General features: G+C 38.2%; 1 protein-coding gene across 1 annotated transcript in view; it reads left to right on the forward strand.

The window, feature by feature from the left end:
- The window catches only part of TXLNB (taxilin beta), a 53,935-nt gene that overhangs the window by 21,217 nt on the left and 20,154 nt on the right, over nucleotides 1-12,564 (forward strand). The window contains exons 5-6 of the mRNA XM_010844212.1: nucleotides 7,735-7,929; nucleotides 9,823-9,942. Of these exons, the coding sequence (XP_010842514.1) occupies nucleotides 7,735-7,929; nucleotides 9,823-9,942 (315 nt within the window). The remainder of the gene's footprint in view (nucleotides 1-7,734; nucleotides 7,930-9,822; nucleotides 9,943-12,564) is intronic.

The raw sequence follows: 12,564 nt of genomic DNA on the forward strand, positions 1-12,564 counted from the left end.
TGATTACACGCAGACACTAGCTCCATTCAATGAAGCAAGATGCAGAGTTCTCCAAGATAGTACTGCATGCAGCCACAATCCCCTTTCCAGCTGAAGATGCTAAAGCTTTTGACAAACAAGAATTAGACAGCAATATTCCTGTGATATAGTTATTATTACCTGTGTTTAAAAGGAGATACTTTAAGAAACAGAGAGATTAATATCATTGCTGAGTTTGTACAATGGAATTAGGAAGAAAAATAGAATTGGATAATGGCTCCTCACATTCCAAAATTGGGGGCTTTTTGAAGTAGAAAAAGAAAATTATTCATTTTGATATCAGTTTTCAGAGGTGTGGTCTCCCTGACTCTAGTCTTGCTTTCTCCAATCCATCTGCCACAATGATCTTTCTAAAATGCCAATCTAGCCATCTTCCTGTGTAAACATTTCAGTGGCTCTTCATTATCCTTATTAGTGTGGTGTATGAGGTCCTACATGGCCCTTGATTACCTCTCTGACTTTAGCTCTTACCATCTCCACTGCTTTCTCTGCTTTGGTCACTAAAAGCTTAGGTCACTAAAATTTCAAACAATTCTTGACATAGTCTGTTAATCTCTCACATGTTTTTAATTGGAGGATAATTGCTTTACAATGTTGTGTTGGTTTCTGCCATACAACATCATGAATCACTCATAACTCATCACAGCCTCATCATGATAAAGGGGCTTGCTTAACTCAATGAAGCTATGAGCCATGACATGCAGGGCCACCCAAGATGGACAGGTCACAGTGGAGAGTTCTGACAAAACCAACTCAGTGGACATGAATTTGAGCAAACTCTAGGAGATAGTGAAGGACAGGGAAGCCTGATGTGCTACAGTCCGTGGGGTTGCAAAGAGTTGGACATGACTTAGGAACTGAACACATACACACATACACACACACACACACACACACACACACATATCTCCTCCTTCTTGAGCCTCTTCCCACCCCCACAGTCAGTTTTTGATATTTGGGAAATGAAATGCTAGGGTGATGAACTTTAACTCTCAAATTATGAGTTGTAAAAGATGGACTTCTGGCATCTCTTTAATCATTGCTCTGGGACCATCAAAACCCAGGTTAGATGGGAATGGGGGCATTATCCTCAACTTCAGATATGTAACCAAGTAATAGCACTCTGTACCTACATAAACCTCCCAGCTTTCAGGAGTGTTGTAGCATAAGGAGATAAAAGTTAAATCTCCTTTGATGATGTGGATGGAATGATGTGGTGTAGTTTCTTTGGATAGCATTCAAAGACAGAACGACGGAAGTGGCAGGAGACCCTGTACATATATCTGCACACCATCAGTAATGACTTCCAGTTGTGGACAATGGAATTAAGTAGCATCACTATGCCAGGACTTGTGCTGAGTGCTTTACATATGTTATTTTATCCAATCTTCACAAAAACCATGAGTTAGTATCTCCATTTTATTGAAGGAACTGAGACTGAGCAATCAAAATCAGTTGTCTAAGGTCATGAATATTTTGTCAAAATCAGAACTCAAATTCAAAACATTTTCTGATTTCCCTCCTGATTGTTTCTTTGATCCATGGGTTATTTAGAAGCATTGTTTAATTTTTATGGCCCCTTTATATGGTCTATCTTGATGAACATACTAAATGCACTTGGAAAGAATGTCTGTTTTTCAGAAGTTACGTGTAATGCTATATAAGTAATAATTAACTCTAGAGTATTTATGTCTTTACTGAATTTTTGACTTGTTCCTCTATCAATTGCTGAGGGATGGGTATAAAAAGTCTCCAACTATAATTGTGAAATTGCCTACTTCTTTCAATTATGTCAATTTTTGATTCATGTATTAATATTTTGAAGCATTAGTACAACATGTGTATACTATTGTTATTTCTAAGTCTCCTTGATAAAGTGACTTTTACCAATATGAATGTCTACATTATCTGATATCAATCTAACCACTGTAGCTTTCTTACTCATTGCTTGCAATGAGTAATCTTTTTCCATCCACTTATTTTCAACCTGGGTTTTTCTATGTTTTTCTATTTAAAATGCATCTCTTATAGTTGGGCCTTCTTTCTTTTCATTCTTACAATATCTGCCACTTAACTGGAGTAATTTCTGTTGTTGTTGTTTAGTTGCTAAATCATATCTGACTCTTTTGTAACCTTACGGACTGTAGTCCACCAGGGTCCTCTGTCCATAGGATTTCCCAGGCAAGAATACTAGAGTGGGTTGCCAGTCCCTACTCCAGGGGATCTTCCCGACCCAGGGATGGAATCTGGGACTCCTGCATTGGCAGGTGGATTCTTTATCACTGAGCCACCAGGGAAGCCCCTTAACTGGAGTAGTAGTCCATTCAGTTCAATTCAGTTCAGTCGCTCAGTCATGTCCGACTCTTTGTGACCTCATGAATCGCAGCACGCCAGGCCTCCCTGTCCATCACCAACTCCCAGAGTTCACTCAGACTCACGTCCATCGAGTCAGTGATGCCATCCAGCCATCTCATCCTCTGTCGTCCCCTTCTCCTCCTGCCCTCAATCCCTCCCAGCATCAGAGTCTTTTCCAATGAGTCAACTCTTTGCATGAGGTGGCCAAAGTACTGGAGTTTCAGCTTTAGCATCATTCCTTCCAAACAAATCCCAGGGCTGATCTCCTTCAGAATGGACTGGTTGGATCTCCTTGCAGTCCAAGGGACCCTCAAGAGTCTTCTCCAACACCACAGTTCAAAAGCATCAATTCTTCGGCGCTCAGCCTTCTTCACAATCCAACTCTCACATCCATACATGACCACAGGGAAAACCACAGCCTTGACTAGACGGACCTTTGTTGGCAAAGTAATGTCTCTGCTTTTCAATATACTATCTAGGTTGGTCATAACTTTCCTTCCAAGGAGTAAGCGTCTTTTAATTTCATGGCTGCAGTCACCATCTGCAGTGATTTTGGAGCCCAAAATGTTTACCCATCTATTTCCCATGAAGTGATGGGACCGGATGCCATGATCTTAGTTTTCTGAATGTTGAGCTTTAAGCCAACTTTTTCACTCTCCTCTTTCACTTTCATCAAGAGGCTTTTTAGTTACTCTTCACTTTCTGCCATAAGGGTGGTGTCATCTGCATATCTGAGGTTATTGACATTTCTCCCAGCAATCTTGATTTCAGCTTGTGCTTCTTCCAGTCCAGCGTTTCTCATGATGTACTCTGCATATAAGTTAAATAAGCAGGGTGATAATATACAGCCTTGATGTACTCCTTTTCCTATTTGGAACCATTAACATAATGTAATTATTGGAGTGGTTGGATATGTCTTCCATTTTATTATTTATTTACTATTTGTCACATCTGTTTTTTCTTCCTCTGCTTTTATCCTGCCTTATCTGGATTACTGGAAACTTTTAAAATTTTTTATCTCATCTCTTGGATTTTTAATTATATCTCTTTCCATTTTTAGTGGTTGTTCTATGATTGCTATAGATATTCTTAACTTGTCACAGTCTACCTGGAGTTAAAACTGTATCACTTCATATAATATGTAGAAACATTACAAATAGAAGGTCCCTTTATTGCTCCCTATCTTTATATAATTTATAAAACTCCTGAGGCAATGCTATAATTTTTACTTTAAACAATTTCATATAGTCCTTTAAAAATTCAAGCAAAACTGTCTTTTCTCAAACCCAGATTTTACCATTTCTGATGCTTTTTATTTCTTCTGAAGCTTTACATTTCTGTTTGGTGTCACTCCCTTCAGCCTGAAGAACTTCTTTAGTATTTCTTATAGTATAGGTCAATTCTCTTATTTGCTTTTTATCTTTAAAATGTCTTTATTTTGCTTTATGATCTAAGGTTATACTCACTGGATAAATAATTCTGGCTTGACAAGAATTTTTTTCCTTTTCTTTCTCTTACTCAGTCTTTTATAGATTCTGTATTCTGGCCTCCACAATTTCTGATGAAAATCAACAATAATTTGAATTATTGTTCTCCTGGTGTGATATGTCATTTATCTCTGACTACTTTTAAGAATTTTCTATGGATTTTTGGCTTTTGGAATTTTGTTTTATGCCCAAGTGTGGCTTTCTTCATATTTATTCTACTTAGGATTTGTTGAGCTTCTTATACCTGTATCCCTGATAGCTCAGTTGGTAAAGAATCTGCCTGCAATGCAAGAGACCCCAGTTCAATTCCTGGGTTGGGAAGATCCACTGGAGAAGGGATAGGCTACCCACTCCAGTATTCTGGCCTCGAGAATTCCATAGACTGTATAGTTCATGGGGTCACAAAGAGTCAGACGTGACTGAGCAACTTTCACTTCATATCTGTAATTTATGTCTTTTACCAAATTTCAGGAAGTTTCAGTCATTATTTCTTTAAATATTTTTTTTGCTGCCCCATTCTCTCTCTCTCCCCCATTCCCCTTCTAAGATTTTAACTCCACGTGGGTTAGATCTTTTGATATTGTCCCACGGGTCCTTGAGTCTCACTTCATGTACTTCATCAATCTTTTTTCTCCTTGATCTTTAGATATTTCACACTGACCTATCTTCATATTCACTGACTCTGTCCTCTGTTATCTCTGTTCTGCTGTGTAAGCCCACCCAGTGGTTTTTACATTTCATATTTTGTAAGTTTTAACTCTAAAATTTCCACTTCGTTCTTTCTTATAGATTATTTTTCTCCTGACAGCTCCTGTCTTTTTATTGAGATATTTTCCTTTTTATCAATGAACATAGTATTTTGAGCCTCAAATTATACCAAAAGACCCACCTTGTAAGAAATTAGTGTCTCAGGCAATATAATTTTAGTAAAGAAATAAGCAGGGTTTGTTATCAGAATATCACTGAATTTTAATGTGGAAAAGACTATAGGATCCAAGCTATTCATATGTCTGCATGTAAATTAATGAAATCTGTTGACTCATTATAAACATTTACAGAATACCTATGGATTGTGTGCCAGGCACAGCACTGGTTTTAACAGGCACAGTGATTTCTGAAAAGTTGTTTTCTTAGTTATTTCAGATTTTGTCCCTCAATCTTCTTTTTGCATTATTAATTTTCACTTTGAATTTTGTGTATGATAAAGAAAATTCTACCGCAGACACTGCCCAAATGATTGTGTTTTATTTATTAGTAGAATCAAATTTTATGATTTCAGTAGACTTATTTTTCTCTCATTGAAAAACAGTGTAATGTACAATGCAAGATGCCATTCTATGGGCCAGGATTGGGTGCTATTATGGTTTGACATGTGTTAAATGCCATGTTAACAGCTATACCCTCTTTTTCTAGCCAGTGGCCAGTGAAAAACTCAGACTTGCTGGGTAGCATGGGATGGTCCCTTCATTTACTCATTCATTCATGGATGGAATAGTTATAAATGCAAATAATATCTAAATCATGGACTATAATTCTAACTAGGAGATTGTTGACTTCTAAGTTAATCAGGAACAATAAGGACAGAATCACTATCATATGTATATTCAACAACTCTTTAACAGATGGCTGTAATCATTTTTAGTGAAATATATATAGTAAGTGTTAGCATTCAAAGTTCAAGGAAATAACATCTCTGATATTTAATTTCTCCAGATTAGGAAGTGTAGATTTCTTCTAAATTTCTTTCTAAGAAATTTCCTAAGACATATACCTCAGAAAGAGAAGAAGCACTAAAGAGCCTCTTGATGAAAGTGAAAGAGGAGAGTGAAAAAGTTGGCTTAAAACCCAACATTCAAAAAACTAAGATCATGGCGTCCGGTCCCATGACTTATAGCAAATAGATGGGAAAACAATGGAAATAGTGACAGATTTTATTTTCTTGGGCTCCAAAATCACCACAGATGGTGACTGCAGCCATGAAATCAAAAGACATTTGCTTCTTGGAAGAAAAGCTATGACAAACCTAGACAGCATATTAAAAAGCAGAGACATTACTTTGTCAACAAAGGTCTGTCTAGTCAAAGCTATGGTTTTTCCAGTAATCATGAATGGATGTGAGAGTGGACCATAAAGAAAGCTGAGCACCGAAGAATTGATGCTTTTGAACTGTGGTGTTGGAGAAGACTCTTGAGAGTCCCCTGGACTTCAAGGAGATCAAACCAGTCAATCCTAAAGGAAATCAGTCCTGAATATTCATTGGAGGGACTGATGCTGAAGCTGAAGCCCAATACTTTGGCCACCTGATATGAAGAGCTGACTCATTTGAAAAGACCCGGATGCTGGGAAAGATTGAGGGCAAGAGGAGAAGGGGACAACAAAGATGAGATGGTTGGATGGCATCACTGACTCGACGGATGTGAGTTTGAGCAAGCTCCAAGAGTTGGAGATGGACAGGGAAGCCTGGCATGCTGCAGTCCATGCGATCTTAAAGAGTTGGACACGACTGTGCAACTGAACTGAACTGAAGAAATTTCCATTCAATAAATGTTTATACCATGAACAAATTGTGATTCCGATACCAGGAGTCAGAGTTAGAAAATATATCAATATTGTAGAAGAAAGGGGATATCTAATGCTAAATTAAAATATTTCCAGAGCATGTATTTCCAGCATCAGCTTTTATTTTGATCACATTATTCTACTATCATAATAAAGACTTGCACAATTACTTGTTTCAATCAGTATTTCTTTTTAAAAATCCTGTTACATAATTTGATCATGATAGGCAACTAAATGCAGTATAATTTTACTTGCCAACAATGAAGAAAGCTTTCATAATAAAATTAATCAGAACTAAAGGGATCCTAAAATGTCTGTATCACTTGTCAGCAGAGTCTCTATCTTTGGTGTATGTAGAAGATTAAACCCTTTTATTCTAAAAGAATGACAGGAATAAGCACAAAGCAAATAATTCTCAATATAGATACGGGGGAAATTTGGGTACATTGTAAGTAGTTAGCAATGAAAGGGGAATTTTGATTTAGGAGAAAAGAGAACAGAAATGATATAAAAGTTAATTTTCAATTCTTCAATGTTAACAAAGTGGAAGAGGGGGAAATTAAATGTTTCATTTTAGAGTTAAGGAAGATTTGAAACGTCATATTGCTTTCAGATTTAAAATTTACACTGAATATTTCAATTACTCTGTGTGACTCATGGGATGATTGTTCCTTCAAAAAATACCCAGCATATTTTCTAAAATTTTTTGATACTTTTGAATTGCTGTAATTAATATATGGCTATCTTAGTTTTCTTTTCAAAAGCTTTTGGATGACATTTATTTTTAATAAGAAAAAATATATATTGTAATCACTTATAGTTACAAAACTTGGGGAATACAATGCCATCATTTTTACAGAGGAACATAAGATCTGCTGTTCCTCTTTCTGTACCAAACTAAGGGAACACGTGATCTATCCCATCAATCAGTAAGACTGAGTATCCTTTTTCCTAGGCTACAACCAAGAGATAGAACCTTCAGGCTGCATGTCTGTTAGGAAACACTGCAGTTTATTTACTCAGCAGAGGACCTGTTGACTTTAAAACAAGTTTATTTATCGCCAGCTATCAAATTCAAGGCCCTTGCTGCACCTGCTCTGAGTGACCGTGTACTCTCAGTTGAAACCTTTGCTCAAACATTTATGTTGGGGCTGAGCAATGTTACCTCTAGGGAACTGAGGAAATACATCCTACTTAGCCTGCACACTATTCTCCCTTTATCGACCAAACTCTGAGTTCTGTAAACCTAGGGACTTATAAACCAGCATAACGAGAGCGTGTATTCTCTCTATAGGAGGAAACCCTTCAGCGGGCACGTGAGGAAGAAGAGAAAAGGAAGGAGATCACAAGTCATTTCCAGAACACCCTGACGGATATCCAGGCCCAGATTGAGCAGCAGAGTGAGCGAAACATGAAGCTCTGTCAGGAGAACACAGAGCTCGCAGAGAAACTAAAAAGCATCATTGATCAGTATGAGCTCAGAGAGGAGGTGAGAACCACATCAGACAATTTACAAATACTGCATATAGATCTGGGTCTGGTTTGTGAAGGTTGGGAGGTCGGTTAATAACAAAGTTATGATCAGCCTTCTCAACTGATTAATATTTAGGTTTGGACTTCTTTTACTAGCCAAAATAAAAACAAATGATATTACAAAATACCTGGCTGAAAGTCACAGAGGATTTCTTCAAAACTAGAATCACTGCAAAGCAGAGGCAATAAACAAGGGGTACAACATGAATGGATTTATCCTTGAAAACAAAAAATAATATTTCTCAGCCTTTTTTAAACTCTCTCTACAGAACCAAGAAATACTTCATGCATGCCCTCTTAAGAATTAGCATGTCATCGAAATTAAAAGTCTGCATTGTATATACTGCACAAATAATAATATATTACTATACATATACTATATTACTAATATATATACTATTATATAGTATATTACTAATATATATACTATTATATAGTATATATATAATAATTATAGTAATAATGGTATTGTTATTTATACTTAGTTTGTGCCAAACAATGTGCTAAGTATTATACTTTACATACAGTATGTCATTTAACTGTCTCAACAATCTTATGTACTAGATAATAACATATTATCCACATTTTATAGATGTGAAGCAGAAGCTACAAGATTAAATCATGTATCCACAATCACAAAAGCCAAAAGAGTTTGTTATCAATAGTTTACATTGGGGGACTATAAAGATCTTTCATTATCCCAAGATTATACTTTAATATTTAATATGTTTTGAAGATTCCAGATGCCCCCCTCTGGATTTTGATATGTCATATCCCTTTTCCCATCTCACTTAAAATTTTAAATCTCTGCCTTAAAATGTAATATAACATAGTCAAAGGAGCTCTGCTGGCAACATGCTAAGCTTTAATCAAGAAAAAAAAAAAAAAAACTGATATAGCAGTTCGGTAAATCAAGAAACTTCTCGCAGTAGGCCATAATTCCATGCTACCATTTTATCTTGTCACAAAGATCAATCCTGCTCCAAAGTGGAGGTTCAAGAAAAAAAGGGGAAAGAGCTAAAAAAAGAAAAAAAGAAAAAAAAAGGTGCCCATACTCTGCAGAGAGATCACGTATGGGAATGACCTGGTAGACCAGCTGTATATTCCTAGGACTGGTTCTGGGTAAGGCCCAAAGATATAATTCCACATGTACTCTTGCCAGTGGGACCCCCTAATGACCAAGAAATTCTCCACCCTGAGGTGGAGTTGGAAGCTTCATTTTACCAAGGTAGTCAACAGGTCAAAAGGTGTGGAGGAGGCAGTAGCACATTTGCATATCAATTCATCTGCAAACCTGAGCCTTGCTTGCCCACCACAGCAACAGAGTTCATGTCAGGGGGCTCCTGCCTCAGTCCCAGACAAAGGGCCACAGGCTGTTACCTCAAGGCTTCCCCACACCCTTGAGGCAAGCATGCAGAGAATTCACCATGATAAACTGAATTCATATTGTGATTAAATGTGATTTTATATTCACAGAAAGAGCCAGAATACCAAGTGATATTGCTACAGCCCTTGTGATATACATCACTGTCTCTGGAGCCTAGAGTAATAAGTAGTGCCACATCTAATAGTTGGCACATTTAGAAAACTACTGTTGGGACCTTTTGGTGTTGCATTGCTGGACTCTGGCACCTCCACCTTTCGTAGCCACTTTCATGTAGTGCAAAATGCAGGAGACTCCACCAATTTATGACTTTTGTATAAAAGCATAAGTGATGCCAATGCCTTTATTCCCCCTCTTTTTAACTCTTAAAACCTAGAGAACGCATGTTTATATCAATATTACTTTTTTATACACGTTTGTCAGCACAGTAACTCAACTTGATATGTGCACTTTATTTTTCCTCAGCACCTCGACAAAATATTTAAACACAGAGAACTGCAGCAGAAGCTAGTGGATGCTAAACTTGAGCAGGCACAAGAAATGATGAAGGAAGCAGAGGAGCGACACAAACGCGAAAAGGAATATGTATTTATCTTATGCATCTATGTGCTTGTCTGGTCTGCCTTGGGGTCAGAGAACCCCTGAGAATGTTTTTGGTAATGGTCATAGAGCACTAGACTGATGGAGGAAGAGCCTAAGCTTCCCTGGAGAATGACACTGGCCGGCCCAGGAGGAAACACTGTACCTATCACTGTAACACTGTATCATGCATCCATTCACCAAACCTTTGGCAGGCACCGTTCATGAGCTATGCTCCATTCTAGGTGCTGGCGTGTAGTGGTGAACAAGATGGAGAAGTCCACATCCCAGCATGGAGACTAGAGTCTAACTTGGAAGAAAAAGGCAATAAATAAGCAAGCAAACAAAGAAGGATAATTTCAGATAATAAGTGCTACTAGGGAAATAATGAAGAATCTCAAAGGGGCAGAAAGAGGAGGCCTCCTTTAGACTGGGTGACTTGGTGGGCCTCCTGGAGCGGAGGATGCTTGAGTTGCTCCCTTCCTGATGATCAGGGAGTCAGAGACGAGGGCCCCAGCAGCAGTGTCTGTAGCAGAGACAAAGGTCCTAATGCTGGAACCAGCTTGACATCCTCCAGAAATAGGAGGTCAGGGTAGCAAGAGTAGGTGCCCCAATGGGAGAAAATTTCAAAATGAAACTGTAGAGGTAAGCAAGGGGCAAACTGTATTGCTTGACATATAGTTTGAATTTTATTCTAAATATAATGGGAAAGTACTGGGTAGTTTTAGCAAAGGAAGTGACAGGATCTGCTTTGCATCTGTAAAAAGTGACTTTGGCTGATAGGTAGAAAGTGAACTAGAGAAGGGCAAGACAGCTAGGCAGCAATCTGGGCAAGATCTGATGATGGCTTTGACTGGGGAAGTGGCAGTGGAGAAGAAGAGCTGGACATGGATAAAAGTTAAGTTTTTAACATAAAACCAACAAGCCATGCTTTGAACTGGAAGATGGTGACAGTGAAGAAACAGAAGAATCAAGGATGACTCCTGAGTTTTGGTTTAAGAAACCAAGTGGTATCTTTTACTGATATCTTATTAATCCTAAACACTCCAAAACAGATGAGAGAATTGAGGCCCATAAAAGGATATGTGACTTGCTTAAGGTCACACACTGCTAAGTGACCGGGGTATGCTGGCCACATCTCCAGTACATCTGTCCCCAGATCCCAAGCTCTGTGATAGTACATCACACTCAGAGGTGTGTTTCAGAGGCATGAGTTAAAGCATGTATCTGCTGCTGGGGAGAGACAACCAACCAGTCATTAAGATTTGGCCATTTAACAACTGATCACAAGCTTTGCGTTTACCTAAAATCAGACTGGAATCACTTCAGTTTGTCAGAATAGTAATTTTTTTTAAACTTTGGTTTTCAAACATGACAACAAAAGAATGGATTTTGGAAAATATAACCTGGTGGGCACTGCATAATTACAATCAAATCTCCATGTGCTCTTAAAGATTAATTTATTAAATCCATTTACAGTCTAGCTCTCAAAGTAAGAAATAAAGCATTTATTTATTATTTAGATGTAATTATCCTCAGGTAAACTATGCTTCCTATAGAACATCAGTACCTTTGGATTTAATATATGAGGCACAACAGAGGAACAATCAGGCAAAGATTCTTGTGAGAGAGACTAGGGGACAGACATGGAGTAACTTGATCTTACCAAGAAACTAAAATGATGCCCTCTTTTCCTGCAGCAATTTAGCAGAACAGCAGATATAAGTCACAGAAAGGTTCAGTTCAGTTCAGTCGTGTCTCTTTGCGACCCCATGAACTGCAGCGTGCCAGGCCTCCCATCACTAACTCCTGGAGTTTACCCAAACTCATGTCCATTGAGTCAGTGATGCTTATCCAACCATCTCATCCTCTGTCGTCCCCTTCTCCTCCTGCCCTCAATCTTTCCCAGCATTAGGGTCTTTTCAAATGAGTCAGTTCTTCGCATCTGGTGGCCAAAGTATTGGAATTTCAGCTTCAACATCAGTCCTTCCAATGAACACCCAGGACTGATCTCCCTTAGGATGGACTGGTTGGATCTCCCTATAGTCCAAGGGACTCTCAAGAGTCTTCTCCAACACCACAGTTCAAAAACATCAATTCTTCGGCACTCAGCTTTCTTTATAGTCCAACTCACATCCATACATGACTACCGGAAAAACCATAGCCTTGACTAGACGAACCTTTGTTGACGAAGTAATATCTCTGTTTTTTAATATGCTATCTAGTTTAGTCATAACTTTCCTGCCAAGGAGTAAGCATCTTTTAATTTCATGGCTGCAATCACCATCTGCAGTGATTTTGGAGCCCCAAAAAATAAAGTCTGACACTGTTTCCACTGTTTCCCCATCTATTTCCCATGAAGTGATGGGACTGGATGCCATGATCTTCATTTTCTGAATGTTGAGCTTAAAGCCAACATTTTCACTCTCCTCTTTCACTTTCAAGAAGCTCATTAGTTCTTCTTCACTTTCTGCCATAAGGATGGTGTCATCTGCATATCTGAGGTTATTGGTATTTCTCCCGGCAATCTTCATTCCAGCTTGTACTTCTTCCTGCCCAGCGTTTCTCATGATGTACTCCGCATATAAGCAGGGTGACAATATACAGCCTTGACGAACTCCTTTTCCT

The sequence above is a fragment of the Bison bison genome, unplaced genomic scaffold (assembly GCF_000754665.1).
Source record: "Bison bison bison isolate TAMUID 2011002044 unplaced genomic scaffold, Bison_UMD1.0 scf7180017864198, whole genome shotgun sequence".
NCBI classification, from domain to species: Eukaryota; Metazoa; Chordata; class Mammalia; order Artiodactyla; family Bovidae; genus Bison; species Bison bison.